The following is a 19,507-nucleotide window of genomic DNA, read 5'->3' as shown; positions in this document are numbered from 1 at the left end:
TGCGAACACACAGCAGGATGTAATACAGCGACAGAGTTGTGAAGACAGCAGGCAAAAGTAAAAAGAAAAAAAAGAGTGTTCCTCTCCCTCTTTTGAATGTGGGGCACAAAAAGCCTAGAGGAGAAGAGCTAAGTAAATGTCAGCTACGCCTCTCTTTCTCTCTCTGACACACACACACACACACACACACACACACACACACACACACACACACACACACACACACACCTCTATCTCAATCTTACACCCTCCCAAATGCTGATGCACTCTGGGGCCTATAATCTCCCCCTGCGCCCACACACAGATCACAAACACACATACACACAAACACTTGGCAAGTGTTCTTATTTGTATTCCTGCGATCTGGAGCCTGCATTCTCTGGCAGACACTGATATATCAATTGCATGAATATTCATACACTAGTCAGGGTGGCAAGCTTCACACCCTCTCTCCTTGCAAGTGTGACTGGGCGCACACACACACACACACAATATGGTGATGCATTTCTAAACAATGCTATCCACAAGCACATATAGTATGTGAACACTGAACTGCTGAGAGCTGCCACAGCAGGGTCTTTCATCATAAGCTAATGAACCATGTCAGTGTGTGTCTGTCACAAACACACACACACACACACACACACACACACACACACACACACACACACACACACACACACACACACACACACGCACACACACACACACACACACAAAAGATGTCTAAGAAGAAGTGCATCTCTGTCTCTTTCCTGCTGTGATTGAATCCACTTATCAATCATTTCCTAGTTGATTAATTGGTACAGCAGATCTCCTGGTAGATTAATCACAGCTGTCTGAAAGTGTTTTTATGTTTTAGCAGCTCCACTGGAGGGGCTGGAACCTGTGAATATGCATGTACACTAACATTGCAAAAGGAGAATCAAGTCAGTCCTTAGATGCCCTTCTTCAGCCATTAAAAGACATTAGCTAGAATCCAGTCTCATCTTAAAAAAAAAAAAAGGTTTTAGGAAATCCATAAATAATTTAGAAGACCGTCGTCTGAAAATACATTTCTCCTCAAACCCTCAACATTATTGAACTTTCCAGTGGATGCTGATGCTGTCAACTTCATTCGAGTGAGAGCATGAATCGTCCTCGACCCGTTTTTTGGGGGTTTTTTTTGTTGTTGTTGTTTTTTTTTGGGTGGGGGGGGGGTTGGAAGCTATTAAGGTGCTGGTGGTGGAGAGATAATTCAAGACTTTTGTCATTGTGCATTCGTCATCTCTGCTTGCCAGCTTTCCTTGCTACGTCTTCACAGCTCATTGCTCGCGGGCTTTGTCCCTTTCTCTCTCACGTACACACACATATGTTGTGGCCATACACTCACACAGCTCTGATCCAAGATATCAACTTGCATTTCTCTCCACTTCACTCCAAGCACAATGCACATCAACATAGTGATATCATATCACTCACTCTCAGTGAAACCTTGTCCTTGTTCTTTTTAGTCTCACTCTCATCAGCTTTGATTGAAGGGGTTATTATCAATGTGGCCTTCATAAAGCAGAAACTGAACTTAAAACCCTACATTTCTCTCACCGCTCCCCTCCTCCTCTTCCTCTCTTCAGGTGGATACGTTCTCTGCTCTTATCAGAGACATGAAAGCAATGTAAGCATGGCAAGAAAATGAAAGTGAAATAAATAGAGATGGAGCACAAAGCTTGCGCTCCCAGTTAGAACTATCAGAAGACGGAGAAAACAAAGATTTAGAGATGAAAGGAGTGAAGGTGAGATAAGAGAATTTCCCGTGTTAATACCAAATCTGCAGTTTGAGAAGAAAGCAAACCAAGTATTCTGTTTACAGATTACCACCTCTGTTGTCCAAGTGCTTTATCACACCACGATGCCTTCACTGCGGGCCAGAGGGAAACAGAAAGATAGGAAGGAAGGAGCTGTTTACATACTGAACAAAACACACACTGGCCTACTGTTCCTTCAGCTCCTCCTCTCCCCTCCCATACTTCTTTTGGACAGAGTGAATGCCTTCTACCAATCCATGTAGGCGTGTAATGTTTAAGTGTGAGACTACATACAACTGTGGCATAAAGCTGAACAGACACTGTATAATTTTATTCATATTTAGATGACTCGAACCTTAATTCCACATTTTAATCAACTTTTCTGAACGGCCAAATCAAACCAAATTACATTGGTGCCCACATTGAACACAAACACTGACTCCCTTAATCCTCCAGTGACCATTCACTTTTTCAAAAATGACATTACATTCATTACTCTGTGAATTCTTCTTCAAATGGAAGGCAAGAAATAAAAAACTATTTATATCGTCATATCATATCATGTCATATATCATATCAGCACAGTCTCAGTGAAGACTACAGTTAGCCACATCATGTACAATACGACTCATATTTACCATAAAGAAACAACAGTTCTTGACTGTGAAATTTACGGTTCCCAAAACGGCATAGCATATGTTGTCTACATTGCCACCATATTTTTTATGGTGAAGTTCTGGCAACCACAGCTGATGGTTTTACAGTGTAATTTCAAAACAAGCTCACCAGTTTGAGACAGATCTTTGGGCAGAAGTCGCGTGGGAAACTGGATCTGCCGAACTGCTGCAAGACAGCCGACCAAAATTTCAGACAAGAAAATCCATCTGATTGTCCAACAGCCAGATTGATGATCACTCAGGCAATTAATCAGGCAACATAACGCCCCTCAAGATGAAAGCTACAAGCTACAGCTAATCTATAGGAAATTCAACTCGATTATAGAATCAGTCAAGACAAATTTGGGCCTTTAAATCAGGTTCAATCTGTACAGTGTGCGTCCATCTTAATTGGTTTTCAACATGAATTAAGGAACTACAAAATGATCCATTTTATCAGATTAAATCAAAAAACATGAAAAATGTTTCCCTTGGCTAATTTCTTTTTAAGTTTGTTCTAAGTACTGCACTCTTCTATCACTTTTATTAATAGATTTGTCTATTGTAAGAGAATAATGAAAAATTCCCTTTAGAGTCCAAGACATTTAGTTCAATATGACTAAATAGTAAATAGACAATAGTTGCCAAATTATTTTCTGTATATCAACTAATTGATTAATCAGCTTATTGTTTCAGCTCGAAATATGACATCACTGTTATAAATATGAACACTTGATTTTTGAGATACAGATTGAGGTGTTGCAGTTGTTGTCATTCTGAAAGACTCCTGCCACCACAAGGCACACTGCAGAACACACACAATTGCCAAGATCTGCTTCCGCTATCCTGAGTCAACAGCTTCCTGGACTCCATTCATCCCTAACTGCGTCCATCCATTCATGGTCGCTCTCATCTCCATACAGCTGGCTTCCTTGGCACAACAAGTCTTTCAATTAAACAACATTGCACACATAAAAAATGAGCCAACAGTGGGCATATGGCGCAATATAACCACTCCATATTTCACATGCACCTAATTTCCATATACACATACAGCGTGTTGAGCAGCAGCAGGCGGCAGGCCTTTAATTGGGGCACCCATAAATAAGGAACAGAGTGACACCTAGACACCTGCTGATTTACTTTGCTGGAGATGCATGTGTGAATAAACTTATGGCTTTTCATTTTAATAACACAGCACTCATCGGTGTCATCTGGATTACTCCATCCCTCCCTCACCTCTATGTACTCCTCCTGCACCAGCTCACAAGTGTACCTTCTTTCACTTCTCATCAGCTCACTCTCATTTATGATTATACCAACACCACACCCCTCTCTACTACTATTCCGGTGCTTGCATCTATATCCTCCTCCCCTTTCTTAACCTCACTCACTGTCTCTAACTGTCACTGCCTCACTCTGGAGACAGATGTTGCTTCCTCTCACTGTCTGATTAGGGTTAGGGTTAGACATAGGGAAAAAAAAGAAGCAAATCTGAAGACTGCCACAAATAGAAGTGCTTCATCAAGACCGTCATAGATGTGTGCAGGATACACAAGGTTATCCAACACCAATCCCGTCCTCTGTCCTCTTCACCATTCATATGCCGTGCTGAAAAATTTGACTTTCCTTCAGTGGTCCAAGCACGGGCCTCCTGGCATCTCCTTCTCTCTGTATCCCCGTTCATCAGAGAGAAGAAAACACCCGGCGATCAATGCAATGCCTCTTTGTGTGCATGTCAATGAGGAAAACCGTATACTGCATTAGCCGATAAACATACAGACATCCATAAAAATCAATACTCGTGTACTCCATCCACCAACCTGCTGCTGCTCTCATAAAGCTAGTTGACAAAAATAAAGGCTTTTGTGTGTGTGTGTGTGTGTGTGTGTGTGTGTGTGTGTGTGTGTGTGTGTACATGAATACGTGAATGATACAGTATAGGACTAGGAGATATGAGTAAGAGCAAACTAAAGAGAAGTAGCTGCTCTCAATTTGAGTCATGCCAGATACAAGGACAGAGACAGCGGTAGATCCTGCATCACATCTCTGTGTGACAGGCTTGTGGGAGACTGAGACATCTATTCCCACACTCTGGCGCAGAGGATACTGGCTGAGAGTAACGAATGTCTCTCTGAAATAAAAATCAGATCCAGGATCACTGTGTCTTCTAATGTTAGTCTTTAAACTGAACCTGAATTCATTAGTGTCTGGAAGCAACACAACAAAATTCTCATAGGCTCAATTATGCCACTGATGTTCATTTTCCTTTATTTATACCTTCAACTTGCCTTATTCCCTAAGGTCAGATTCATATAAGTGGTAAACAGAATAATGACAGATAATGAGGTGGTGATGATGACACACTCTGCTCCATGATGGCTCGAAATTATGACACAGCCAAGTTCCCATACAACATAATGAGGACAGGGTGTGTAGCCAAAGACCAAACCCAGTGCCCACTTTCCAAAAGAATCCCAAATGTTGCCCATTACAGCTTAAAACTACACCGTGGGCATTTGGGCTGGCCATGTTCAATAAGTTTTACGCGGAAAGTGCCCAACAACTGCTTTCAGTATGGTCCAGCTAATGAATTGAATCACGTTTCTATGCTGAATAAGCTTGCCCATGTAGGGAATAATTTTGGATTAAAAATCCTTCTAATCATTTTTGTTCACTCTTGGTTTGCAAGCCCTTGACAGCTTGTACATTTGTTGTCGTGCCCGCCTGGTAAGGGAGGGCTGCAGGCACGGTGGCAGAGCCAGCAGGCATCAGGCCACGAATCTCCAAGGCAGCCCAGTTTCCACAGCAGGTGCAGTGCCATCATGGAGCAGACCCAGTCCACTTTGGCCTGCTCACTATTTCCAGCCTTAGACACCATTGACCCCAAGGGAGTACCTGCTAAGAATAGAAGCCAGCATGAGCTTCTGTCCTTCTCTGTGTTTATGTTTGTGTGCGTGTGTAGACAATGCACATCCTTCAGGCTGCCTGTGCAGTGTGTACCATAAACTGTACAAAAACACTGATTAAGCAACTGTGGTATCACCGAAGCATTTCTGAAGCAATGGTTCATCTGAAGCTTAGAGCTGACTTCATAGTTCTGCGATATCTTCCCTGCAGTTTGGAGCCAGCAAATCCAAAGATGGGCAATAACATGATAAGCAAGCATAATTTCACCACTGCTGAGGGTGAGACCTGTGAATAAAGAAACAAACCTCAAAAGGGGCAAATCCGGCCTTTTTACATGTCACACGTGAACGTGTCAATAGAGCTGAATAAAGTCTCCTGTGACTTGGGAGGAGATTTGCAGATTTGGGGCATGGAAGTGTAGGATTTAGTGTTTTTGAAACATGACCCATACTAAGGAAGAAAAGTTAGGATATCCAGGCTTTTATTTTTGTTCATCAGCCTGTAAAATTTATGGAAGTTCAATACTAAATTGAGTCCTCTTAAAATTGTATAATTTATTGTCAATAAAACTAATTTTCAACACTAAGACTTGCGAGTGGAAGTGAAATTGGCAATCCAAGGCTCTAAATGTGGGGGTATGCTCAAAAACATCTTTTTTATACAATGTGTTATTTGAACACACAGAAAGGCAAAGGTGACAAGGTACCGAAAGTGACGTTAGTTGTGTGAAGAATGAAAAAAACTTGCAACTTGAAAAAAATCCAACATCTGAGAGGCATGGGGGGGGGGGGGGGGGGGGGGGGGGTTGACTACCCTTCAAGCACTTCAGCTTGAGCATACTGACGCCTTTACTTCTTGTGGAATAAGGTACTGTCTTAAGTTTCCACTGAGCTGTTAACTGCAGTTATGGTAGTTGCTCATATGAGTCAGGACTTCCTTGTCCTGCAAGATCAACTGATGTTAACTGGTGTCATGGAACTGACATGTGTACTTCTGGCAGTCACTCAGGCATACACGCCAACGGCCTTTCTGACAGTATACATGTCTATACAGGGTCAAAAAGGAGGTGAATTTGTCCAGACTCTTTGTTCAGTCTGTCAGTCTCTAAGAAACAAGAGGACACTCTAAAACGACAAGACAACAGGTAGTTTGTGCACAGTGTAGTGCTGCAGATGGTCTGCCATCTTCAAAAGACATTTTGATTTAGGTTGTGTGTGTGTGTGGTGTGTGTGGTATGTTGTGTGTGTGTGTGTGTGTGTGTGTGTGTGTGTGTGTGTGTGTGTGTGTGTGTGCACGTGTGGGTGTGTTGTCATGGACTCCCATCAGGACTGGAGGCAGCAGGCTCTTTAATATTTCAGAGCAGTGATAAATAAGTCAGACAGACTGCAGAGAGATAAGGTGACTCTGCGGGTAGGGGTGAGGGGTTGGGGGGAGGAGGAAGAGGATGGAGACAGAGGTAGAAAAGGAGAAAGGGGAAATGGATATAGCGAAGCAGCAAGATATATAAGGTAATAGAGCGAAAGGTCAGAGAAGACATGAAGAAAAACAGAAAAGACTTCTTATACCAGTGATTTTTTCCGCAGCGGGGATATCAGCATTCCCCCCACCACCACCACCACATAGGGAGGAGCGCATAAAGAACTTTAGGGGCGCAGTGAAAATTTATCAAGTAAGATGTTTTTCCTCAATAAAAAGGGATATGAGGAAACATTCAGAGGCAAAATTGTTTAATTTATTTGAAAAACAAAAATTACACTAGGTTTTTGATGATTTATTTCTGTATTTATTAATTATGATAATGATATATGAATATGATATGATACTGAACAAATACTGAAGGTCATGGTTCACAAATATAGTCTATGAGCTTAAATTACTGAGAAGAAGATGTCTCACTCTGTGGTTGTACAGTGGTGTCACAAAGTGGAGCTTCTTCCTTCACAAACTATCTCTGACAAGTGTTAACAGTAGTGTTCAGACAGCACACAAATTAACAGCAGCCAAGTGTAATTTAGGTCTGACATCAAGTTACTGACAGAATTAACAGTAATTTGTGCAGCTGATATGACAGTAAATTTATTAGCATAACATTTTACCATACTTGGAATAGCCAGGACTTCATAATCATAACCTAAAATCTCAACAAAACTGTACAAAAAGTTCACTAATCAGATGTGATCCAAAGGGGGGAATCACACACAGACACACACACCTACACTCAGTTGCACTCCCTTAACAATACTAACCTGGACACGCTTAGGGTGAATGACAGATTTTGATTTCTGAGATTTCTGAGGACAAAAGAGATCAGAGAGGGATCAGAAGGAGCGAAATGAGAGAAGAGATGTGGAGGTAAGGCGGACGGGAGGGGGGGGGTGAGGAGGGAGGAGAAGAGAGCGAGAAAAAACAGAGACAGTTACTGTAGGGAAAGGTCAGTAGAGACAGAGAGCAAGTGTGAGAGAGAAGATGAAAAACAGAAGAAAAGAGGTGGAAAAGTATGTCATGCTTTCTCGGGGGAGGAACAACCCCATGGTGCCATGGACTTCAGTCTGACAGACTTATGATCAAAAGATGAAAAAGCTCCACTGGTACTTCAAGCACAATCTAACTCAAAGCTTGTTGTACAGTTACAGTATGTATAGCCTTTATCTGTCAACTCTTTGCTTCACACAGACTCTTTAAGCCTCTGAATCTACACAAACTTCACTCTAGTGCTTTCTGACTAACAGGAGTTATGCTGCAGGCCTGGAAAATCTGGCTATGGGCAAGGCGTCGCCTCTCAGCATCCATGTTTTTATCCCCATCTCCTTTGAAAGAAGTAACTTCTTCGCCGCCTTTTCCCCACCTCCAAACAGCAACTTTAAGCTCCCTCTTCCACTATCTTCTCTCATACTTCTGTAAGCTTGTGGCATTTTTATTTCTTGGCTGCTTTCTCAACCCCCCTCCTCCCCCTCTCAGCATCTCTCCCCTCTGGCCTCCTCTCTCCTGTCCCGACTGAGGGCACTTCTCTCCCATGCCATCATTTTCCTCCCCTCTCACCCTCAATAAAGCATCTCTCCTTCACTGAGTAGCTGTAAGTATGGCTGGCAGTTCTGCTGCTGGATAAGCTCATTAAATCACATCAGGAATAGGGGCAGCATACAGGCTTCTCTGGATAACAAACACTTGCAGGTACTGTATGTGTAAATACGCGCACTAAAGAGAAAGGAAATCTAAATATATCGAACAATCCAACAGGAAACCAAAAAATAATTAATTGGGGAGGTTACAGATGAGTAGGAGAGGAAGGGTGGGAAAAAAAAGAAACTGAATCCATGGAGAGAACGTAAAGTCCCAATCTCCCCAGTGGGATTAGTGTAAATCTAATCTGCCCCGCTGTCTCTTCTACTCCTTTTAGCCTCGGCATAGAGACGCTCTCAGGAAGTGAGCAGGGACCCTGAGAGCCTTGAGCTGTTAGCATTAGCTCACATCACTGTAAGCTTCCACTGCACCACACTAATCAATTACCAACCCTGCTTATCTGCCTCTAAACTTCCCATCCACTCTGAGCCATCACCAGCTCATGACCCTCAGCACACACACACATGCTGCAAAGCTTCTTAAACCGAGACCCATTTACCAAACCCACGCTGGATCTGATATATGTGTCTGTTGTCCTATTTGGTAGAGCACCAATGTCTGTGCAAGTCTGAGGTTAGTTTATGTTGCTCCAATTACCATCTTTAATGCAATAACCTGCCATAGCCATATGAGAAAAACACAGGGGGAATGCCAAGACTGTACCAAGTGTTCATATATGTGTATCAGAAACAGCTGAAATGTCTGGACAAACAAGTGAAATAGACAATTTCACAACTGTCACCTTGGATCGACATTTTGTGGTCAAGCAGTTAATCAATTAATCAACAAAATAACTGGCAGATTAATCAATAATGAAAATGATCGTTAGTTGCAGCACAATTATCAGATACAATGCTGCTTGACTGACTTATCACTAAGGATATATGTCCTTTACTACTGGAAAAACCTGGTTAAAATTAGTTTTCTTTTGGAAGTGGCCAAATTGTTTACATTTACTTTTGAGTAAGGAATACGGTATTTGAGTTAACAATAAAAGAAGGTTTAAAGGTTTGTGATTCATCTTGTCAGCCATATTATGGTTTATATTAATTACATGTTAGCATTAAATGGTATGAATTAAGATACAATGATCATTTTTAAACTAGATAACTGTACAAATTTTTTTTTATATCAACAAATGCGTAGTACCAATGTAAGAACCAAGCGACGTTACCAGGAAAAATGTGTGTGAGAGCAGTTATGACACCGGGGTCAGAGCAGGTGAACTACTCTTTTCTGAATGAGGCCAACAATACCTCCGGAGGCCTCAAACATTAAGTTCTGGCAGCCAGTAGATAGCCTATCTCTGCCTGGGCTAAGTGAAGGGTTAACACTCTGCTTGGTAGTTGTGGCCTTTAGCCACTGTTGACATGCTTTGCGATTTCAAACAAAAGGTCAGACAAATCCAGATTGGAATCAACTTTAAATCCCATTGGAAGATTAAGTTTATTTATTACAGTTACTCTGATATACCTGGGCTTCATCTTTGGTCTGTTTGCAAATAACTCACAATCTGCTTCTTCACCTTTCTACACCGTCCATGTTTTTTCTCCTCATTCTCTCCAACCTGATCTGTTTACTCCTTAGGAGTAGCAACTTTATCTAACCCTTACACAGCAGATGGTTCACTAGAAAAGCCTCACCAGTGTTAGATTGCCCCTGCACCACTTCTCAATAAGTGTCCTGGAAAAAAAGAGGGAGCCGCAGGGGAAAACAAGAGGGTAAAAAAAAAAATCTTAGGGTCATAAATCTCAAAGGGCCATAATCAGCAGTATATGGCACAGATCCAGATAGACCCTCGTATACAAACAATCACACATACTCTGCCTGAGAATGCATGCAGAACATGCCCATTAGTGTGTGCATGAGATCCCTCCTCCTCCCAATTTTAATCACAAGCACAAATTAATGACATGCCATGGAGTCCGATCCTCCCTCTTATCCTGTGAGCCTTCATTACAGTGTAAATTAAAGACAACCTGGCTCAGGATTGGTTCACCGCAGAGTGCATTTGAAGATTTGTAACTCATAGTTCTTTCAGTGAATAGAAACCACGTGCAAATATCAAACATTCGTATCAGCTGCATTCCTCCTGTCTGGTTGGATCGATGTCTGGAAGACTGTGCAGCACATGTTTGCTGCAGACCGGCTCCAGCATGCTAACTTTAAAAATACTCACAATCGTGGGCAGAATCATACATTCAAAGTATGTTTGAATAGAAAACACATTCTCCAACTGAAAAATAAGCCATGAAATATTAAATTTTTCATATGAGAGGCCTTAGAAATTTCAACATGATCTAACTGGGTACATCCAACTTCTGGGCATATAAACTGATAAGAGATGGTGGCAGTCAAATACAACCAGGAGGCCTGTTTCCATTTACTAGGATGCACCTGCCTTACCCACAGGCCCATCTGGCCAGTGTGAAGAGAGGAAGAGCCACAACTGTGAGCGTTAGAAAAATCACAGCCTAGTCTCTTTGCACACACAATCACACCAATGTTGCTAACACTGAACAGCTGCGACTTGCTACCTTCTCTCAGCCAACATTCTTCTCCTGCTGTCCTCCACTGCCAAGACAGCGATCAGGCAAACGCCAACTGACTCATCCATTTTCTCGATCACACACAGACAAACAATTGTGGAGCTGGTGTTTGTATATAGACTTATGCTCCTGTAGTTGGATTCAAATTGTAGATGTTACTGTACAAGCATTCTTTCATATCAGCATTTTATATAACTGCTGGCTCCATGAAGAATGTCCCTCTTTCAAAACAAAGTGTAGATTATACTGAGCGAACCCAGTCAAGTCCAACCATGTGATTAGATTTAGAGACTGCTAATCAGCTACAGGCCAAAAACACACATAAGACTCAACGATCTAATAGTGTTTGTATGGACAAATATAGTACTGCTGTAGGCGAGCATTATGCATTCAGAGCCACACTTGTAGCTTTGCAACATCTAGAATTGGATTTTAGACCTACACTTCCAACACAATCACCATGCTTGGCATTCAAAATAGGGAACACATCACACGGCTCAGTATGTTGCACCACTTCGAGCAACGGAGAGTGGCAAGCAGCCGAGGCCAGTGTGCACACAGTGGGGTTGGACGAGATGCTATATAATGGGGGGACAGCAGTTTGACATGGCCTTGGAGATGGAGTTTTTGTGGCCCATTCATGAACTGCCAACCCCCCTAAGAGAGAGCAGGACACAGGGAGAGGAGGGGGAAATAGGTGCAAAGAGAAAACAAAGTGATGGGGGGTGACAAGAGGGGGATTTGGTAAGCAAACAAAACAGCTCCATTACCAAACCCACCCTTTACCACCATGTCAGCTCAGACTAGCCCTGCTGAGAGAGGAGTGGGTGATGTGGAGGAGGACAAAGAGAAGCTAAACACCATGAAGCTCGGAGTTCACAAACAACTTTCCAGACAGGACCTCCTCCCACAAAATTCCACATACACAGTGGTATGTGATGTGATGTGATGTGTGTGTGTGAGTGTGTGTGTGAGTGTGTGTGTGTGTGTGTGTGTGAGAGAGAACAATGACCTTGTGGCTTCCTTCTGATTGAAGGTGGGTATATATTTAGTCAGGGTTTTTTTTGTAGAAGTGTATGACAGAGAGGGTGTTAAATTATTGAGCAGTCACTGCCAGCAGGGAAGGACAGCACACTGAGGCTGAAGAAGGCACTCTTATCTGGTGCTACATGCTGTTAGCAAACATACACACACACACACACACACACACACACACACACACACACACACACACAATCCTGTCACAAACACACACACACACCTCTATCAAACCAGCGAAGTGCATGTTCTTATTAACCTACTGAACGTTCTTATCTTTTACAGCGAGGAGAAGGCTTTAACATGCTAAGACCCACGGAGGCAAAAAATATTATTACAGTCAGGGGATTTCTGAATGAGGCTCATTTATTTTATGGAAGACGATGACAGTGGAGAAGAAGAGATTACAGATGTTTACTCCAGGGCTAGACATTTAGGTTGCTTGACAGGCAACAGCCTCATTCATCCATTTATTTGCTGTGTTTCGCTCTGTGACTCCACTCCTCAGTCGCTCCCTGACAGCCCTCTCACTACAAGGAAAACAAACCTCACCACCGGGGACAAATTACCGAAAGGTCAGAAGACTTTTCAGCAGAGCCCTCAAGCTCTCCGGTCTCCTCTCTGCTGCACAAGTATTTTCCAACAGAACATGACCTCCTGTGTGCTCTCCACTTTCTGCTTCACATAACATCAAGGAAGGGCCGAAATGCCGAGCGTCAGCTTTCGCCACAGTGACAGAAGGGGGTACAGGAGGATATCAGTCCTGATTTTTTTGTACTGATTTTACTCATTAGATTAGTGTTTTTGCTCTGTACTGCCAAAGTGCAGAGTAAACTGCTGGTGCTGCGATGAATTCAGTCTGAGCCTGGTGGTGAATGGACAGTCTCGATCTTCACTGTACAATCATGTAGATCAAAATTGCTAGTCATGGTTATTTCATAGTTTATAGATGAGAATGAGCTCTCAACTGAAACCATATCAATTCCTTGATTTCCTTAATGCTGCAAAAACAGTTTTTTGGTCACTTAGGGGCAGTGGAAACAAGCTGTAAATACAAAGCACTGATATATTATGTGATATATATATTATTCATAAGGCAAATTTGTTGGCAAACACACATCCAGCAGTTAAAGAGCAGCATTAGCTTTCATCTGGAATCATATTTCAGGCCACTTGCTGAACTGATTGTTAACTTTCCTTTTAGCTCTGTGTTGGTCTACACCAACTCCTGAGGGAAAATGTTGCTCTTTAGCTGCTAAATACTCCACTATGTTCACCATCTAGTAGCTCACTGTGTCTGTCTGTTGTTTGGGGCTGGTTAGATAGTGTACAACAGATTTTTAGAGCCTTTAGCTGGAAACAGACACAGCAAAACAGACAAAAAGCTCCATAGAGCTGAGGGGAACAGTCTCAGTCACGTGGTTCACTGTCACTATAAAATGATCGTTTATAACGGCTGTAACGGTTTCAATATTCTCCACCTTAACTTATTGAGTTAATGCCATTTATACAAAAATTAGTACCTGATAAGTCTATTTTACAAACTGGCTGAGGGCAGTGTTCGAAGACGTGATGTCCAAAAGTGTGTCTGGTCGTAGTAGGCCTCTGGCATTTCAGTCTCACAATGAAGTTGTCCCTCCCTGGAAGACCAGATAACACCAAACTGCTCCTCTCATTTCCGTGTGGACCCTCAACGTCCAAGAAGCAGAACATTCTTGTGCAAGCTTGCAACAACACACATAGACACACACAGACACACACACATATATATAAATATTCATACACTCAGACACACGTTGCTGTCCTTGGTCTCTCCCCCCCCCCCCCCCCCCCTTGGTCTCTCTCTCTAATCCTGTAATGCCAACAGTGCAATTAGTCACATGCCAGCTCTTTCTTTCATCTCTCTACTGAGAGGGAGCTCAGGAGGAATTCAAACTGCTTAGTATCAAAACTACATAACCCACCTTCCTCTTCTGGAGTAATACACGAACATGCACATAGCATTAAAATACCTTGATTTCAAACATCGACCTTTCTGATTATAAAACGTCCTTCATTTTGAAAAGACGGTGAACTATGACGCACAACTGCTTCAATCACTCTCAAAAGTCCTGTCTGCTTTGCAATTCAAGAAATTAATGATGAAGGTGAAGATTAAATGTCCATTCAGCCCGAGTATGAATCAAAGGTGACATGAGGACAAACTAAGAGCTGAATAAAGACAGAGAGGATCCCTCTAAAAATGGCCATCATCCCTGTGGTTTTAGCATTCTTTTCTCCTTTACTCTGCGCTCTCCCGTCACGTCCGTCACAGTTAGGCACCATATCTATCACAACCCACTCACAAACAGATACCACTGATCAAAACTACATGAAACAGTGAGCTGTGACAGAAAAGGAAAACAACTGAACAAAAACAAAAAGGATAGCAAAATAGTAAAGCAGCCCCTGCACTCAAGTTAAACAGGCTCATAGTGAATGTCTTCTCTGTACTCTACAGTTACGGTAATTTTGCAGCGCCTGAAGCCACAACCTGATAGTGAGGCAGAGGGGAGCGGAGTACGACCAACTCTTTACATGTCAGTGAGGAACAAATGGCTCATGTTGCTGTTATATGGATGGAGAGCCTAGAGTTATCACTTTCATGCAGGTTATTCCCATGTGTCAGCTAAAAATCAATCTCCATTTAACAGATAAATCCCCTCACTGAGGCAACTTCTAATATGACTGAGACTGCTGATGGATATGTTCACATTAAACACTGATTTTAAACACTTTGAAATTTGAATTTGCGTTGGTGTTTGTGCGAGTGGGTGTGTGGTGCAAAGAGATAGAGAATGAAAAAGAGATTCCCAGATGTTATCTAGCACTGACTAATTATTTATCTGCTAGTAAAGTGATTGGTTCCAGTAAGGTGACAGAACAGTGACAGCCCTGCATTTAGAGCCTGTACTCTTTTCACAACACTCGTTACTTGCATTAACAGGAAAGGTTGATAGTACTACAAGCAAGAGAGAAAATTATTTCTCAAGCTAAAAAGGCAAAATGATGCGGCAATATTACATTTCAGTCAGAGTTGGTGAACAGATAAGGATAATGTCCTCTATACTGATAATCAATGAATTATTTTGGTCACTTTTTTTTTTTTTAAACAAAAATATATTTCCTATTTCCATTATTAATGGGAACATGCTGCTTTTCTTTGTCTTATGTGATAATGAAATGAATATGTTGGTTAGGAAAAAAACAAGCAGTATGAAGATCTCACCTTGGGTTTTAGGCACTTACAACTCATAATTTTCAGACATTTTATAGACAAAACACTTACTTGATTAACTGAGAAAATAATCATCAGATTCACTGATTTAAAAAACAAAAATCTTTCATTGCAGCTCTAATTGCATTAAGATCAACTACCTGTTCCCTTGAGGATTTTGTTGAATCACTGCTCTAATTAGCTGACACACTCATACCCCAGTATTTTAAATTTCTGTCCATTACAGGCTTTGTAATCATTGTCCAAGACTGATGCAAAGTCTTGAATGTTAGATGTGTGTGTGTGTGTGTGTGTGTGTGTGTGTGTGTGTGTGTGTGTATGTGTGTGTGTGGAGACAAATGGAAGTGACTGACACCTTACTAACTAGCCAGATGAGGCTAGGTATTCCTGGTGTTGCCCTGGGCCACACAGCATCCCTCTGCTTTATTCAATGCCCTCTGGCTTAAAAAAAAAAAAAAAAAAATCTAAATTCACTAAACAGAGGAAGTTGTTTCTGAAAGCTACTGTCTGGCAACCATTTCACAAACTTCAAAAGAGGGCGTGGGAATGAAAACAGAGCACACTGTTGCCCATGGACATGCAGTGATAAAACAGCCTCTCGCCTACATGGAAAAATCTCAACCTTCTCTTCCTTTCTTCTTACTCTCACTATTGATGCTCTCCCACTCATTCTCTCCTTTTTCTGTCACATATAAAAACACATATCTCCTATTCACTATTTATTTCTCCAAGTCTCTTAACCATATGTGTGGTAGCTGTAGCTGGGTTCACAGGTCAGGCCACCGGTCTCTAAAAAGGAACTCCTCTGAGGGAAAAAAGCATTGGGGAAACGGCCGCAGGAGAAAACAATCCAATGACCACTTTTGGTCAAAAGCTGCAGCAGTCAGCACCACAGCCTAAAATTTAATTTCCCCTAAAAGAACAGCTATCCTCTATGCCTTTGGCTGCCTATTTTTAGCATGTTATCGTTCAGCCTCTATTGGACCACAGCAGTCAAACTGAGAATGAAGACAGTTGCTGTCAGGCCCTAAACAGCATGGAGCTCTGCAGCAACCACAACTGACTGATCAAAAAGTGTGTAATTTTTAATGTACAAGAAGAGAAAGAAGAAACTGGGATACCCTATCACTTAGAGTTTGAATGCTCAGTTACTATCTGGCTCTGTCACATCAATTCTATACTGTGAGCTGAGGTCATGGTCCTAAGAGACAATGCCAGTGTTCAAGCATGCCATGACTTCACGATAAATCAGTGTTTTCATGCTCGCGTCTAACCGTGGCATCATCTCAAATGCTCTTTGTCCCTTTAACTGACAACTTTTTTTCTTTAAGGGTCTCATTGTGAGTTGCTTTGTAAAGCTGTTCCATCGCTGCCCTAAACGCAACGCCACGTTCACGCGCTCGTGTTGAAAGACAATCGTAGTTAGCACCGAGGAAGCAGAAAGACGGGAGATTTCTAAGATGTCAACGAGTATCGACTGGGGGTGGACAGTGACCAGCAGATCAGTGATCAATGACCCACTTCAGTTATGCTCCGCTCATATTATTGAGCTCATCTGGCGGTGGGTATGCCTCTGAATCACACAGATTTGAATTCATCCTCTTCCTTCCGGCTATAATCTTGTTAGACCATGAGCCCAATGCTGTCTGCATCCTAAAAATGTTGTTTTGTCCAAAAGAACATGAGATGGGTATTTCCGGTATGATTTTAAGTTGTAAATAGACAAGATGCAATTCCTTTGCCATTTGGAAGAAAACTGTAAGTGTGGGTGAGTGTGTGCAGAGCTGTAGCAAGAAAATGATGGGCTCCTACACACAGTGGGTTACTGTGGGCCCTTTCTCCACTTATCTACCAATTCTCAGTGACAAATACCCAAGGATGGATTTCCAGTTGCCTCCAGGGGCTTACTGTACCTAACCTGGTTTGTGCAAATTGTATTGAAAACATGTACGGGAATATGCACCACCAAAGCGCAATAACAACTAACAAGATTAGACCCCCACTTTAAGGGGTCCTGCTTTACGAGGCCTGGTCTTTAAGGCTAAATGTAGTTTATAGACCTTTGTTATTTCAGTTTTGTGCTTTCACATCTCACATTCGCAAATAAATTTCTGTACAAAAAAATGATCATACAACCAATTTAGGGCCAGGTAGTATTCCAGCAGAGAAAAAAATTACACATTGTTCAAACAGTGGGCATTAATAGGGGCCCAGCAGCAAATTTTTCCCCCTGGCCTGCAACATCCACAACTTTATCACACTTCTTGTAAATTTCACATAATGTAACAAATCAATTATCAGAATCTTATTCATCAGCTGACACAAATATTTGTTCTGAAAAAGATAACTTCGTGAAAGTTGATCAGAAGATGTGGGTTAAGCAGCTGGACTCTGGTGGTCATTTGACATCATTTTTAACATTTAATAAAACTAATTACCAATTTAGTTGTTTAGAAAACAAATCAATTGCTAGTTGCCTCTTTATAGGAACACTTTCATTTTTAAAATGCCATTTTCAAGAGTGTAAGATCAGTTTCGATTAAGTCTGAAAGTAAAAACTGCAGTCGAACTGCTATTCAAGCTTGCTCCAGTTTGTCTCACTCATGGTTTTAATAAAAATTTGACAGCAGTTTTGAAACCAGATTTTAAACCAAACCAGGCATAATAGATGTGCCCACAAAATCGTGAAAAACATACTCTTCAAGATCACTTAAGGCATCTTTACCCACACTTAAGGGCTCCCGCATCTTAGTTTGGGGCCCCAGGGTACCCACAATTTTGTGATGGTATTGGAGTCAGGGAGTAATTTAGGCTGTAAGTGGGAAAGACACACATAGGACACACTGTGTTTTATTTTCCTCGCCTCCACATTGTACTCACCTCTCCTCCGTGGCCATCAAAAATTCCAAATATAGACGGGTGACTCTTGTTGACTATGTCGGTGAGCACCTCGAACCTGTCCTCCATGTGGTCTCGCCGGCCTTGGATGGAGTACACGGCCACGTTGTTGCTCTTGAACTCCCAGGTCTTGGAGAACTCCGCATCCAGGACGTCCAGCCCGCCGAACCGCTCATTCTGCATCATCTCCGCCACTTTCCCCTTGACCATCTTGACCGCATCCCGGCTGGACTTGACGATGGTCTTCACTTCGTCCGTGTGGAAGAAGTAACTCCACAGAGCCAGGCTGATACACAGCAGGAACAAGGTCTCCGGTCTGAGCAGAAAATAACGCATGATCCGACCTAACAGAGACAGCAGGGTCATTGTATCCTCTATCATTTATTTATTTACATGCAAGAAATCGCGGCAGGTTGTGTGTCGTTCGCCCCCGCCGCAGATTTCAGTCCATCGTCGTTGGCGTGAGTGGCTTGGTAGCGATGAAACAGGCACATTTAACCGAGCACTTCACACCGGGAAACATTAAGATTATACTGACTTAACGGGTGACACTTCACTGCATTTTTAGCCGGACCCAGCAGGCAGGAGGTAAGGTGTTAGCGAACAATCAAACACGGTGCTCCGGCTGGTTCCCTCTAGCACGCAGCCCCGCAGTGAGCCACCAACGGCTGTCCGCTGACCATCTGATGCGGTCCGACAACACCGACACCCCCCCACCCCCCCGGACAGAAGACGCAGGAAGCCCGTTTGGACTTCAAATTAAGCTAGTGTGTTGGCTATAGTAGAGCGGTGGGCAGAGTCTCTTCCCGGCCAGCCCTGCTACTGTTCCCAGTCCTGAAAATAGCGGACTGTGTTGAAACCCTCACATTCCCAGCTGCCACACTGGCTGCGACTCTCCGCTGCTGCCTATCTAAACTGTGGTGCTGCCTTCAGGTGCAGTTCGTAATGTCCTTCAAACGATTCATTGTGCTGAGCACAGACTCACATTAGACTGCTGGGTAGTTAAAATACAGCGGTGTAAAAATAATCAAATACAAGTAAAAGCCCCGTAGACAAAATTCAACTACAGAAGTGTTATCAGCAAAATGTACTGAAAGTATCAAAGTAAAATCACTGGTTTTTCAGTAACATGTCCCGGTGACTAATAATTTATTTTTGTGACATTATTAGATTGTTGATGAATCACAGTTTAAGCAGCACTTAGCTGAGCTAGTTTTAACTATTTTATATACAGTTAAGTAGTCCAGTGCAGTGGTTACCAACCTGAGGGTCAGG

At 42.4% G+C, this 19,507-nt stretch overlaps 1 protein-coding gene across 1 annotated transcript in view; it reads right to left on the bottom strand.

Moving 5' to 3' along the window:
- ppm1l (protein phosphatase, Mg2+/Mn2+ dependent 1L) overlaps positions 1-18,925 on the bottom strand; it is a 43,477-nt gene extending 24,552 nt beyond the window's left edge. The window contains exon 1 of the mRNA XM_022769719.1: positions 18,215-18,925. Coding sequence (XP_022625440.1) covers positions 18,215-18,613 — 399 coding nt within the window. The 5' untranslated portion in view covers positions 18,614-18,925. The remainder of the gene's footprint in view (positions 1-18,214) is intronic.
- Positions 18,926-19,507: the final 582 nt, after the last annotated feature.

The sequence above is a fragment of the Seriola dumerili genome, unplaced genomic scaffold, assembly GCF_002260705.1.
Source record: "Seriola dumerili isolate Sdu_G_001 unplaced genomic scaffold, Sdu_1.0 BDQW01004516.1, whole genome shotgun sequence".
In the NCBI taxonomy this organism is placed as follows: domain Eukaryota; kingdom Metazoa; phylum Chordata; class Actinopteri; order Carangiformes; family Carangidae; genus Seriola; species Seriola dumerili.
The sequence above is the reverse complement of the archived record's forward strand: the minus strand, read 5'-3'. Positions and strand labels throughout refer to the sequence as shown.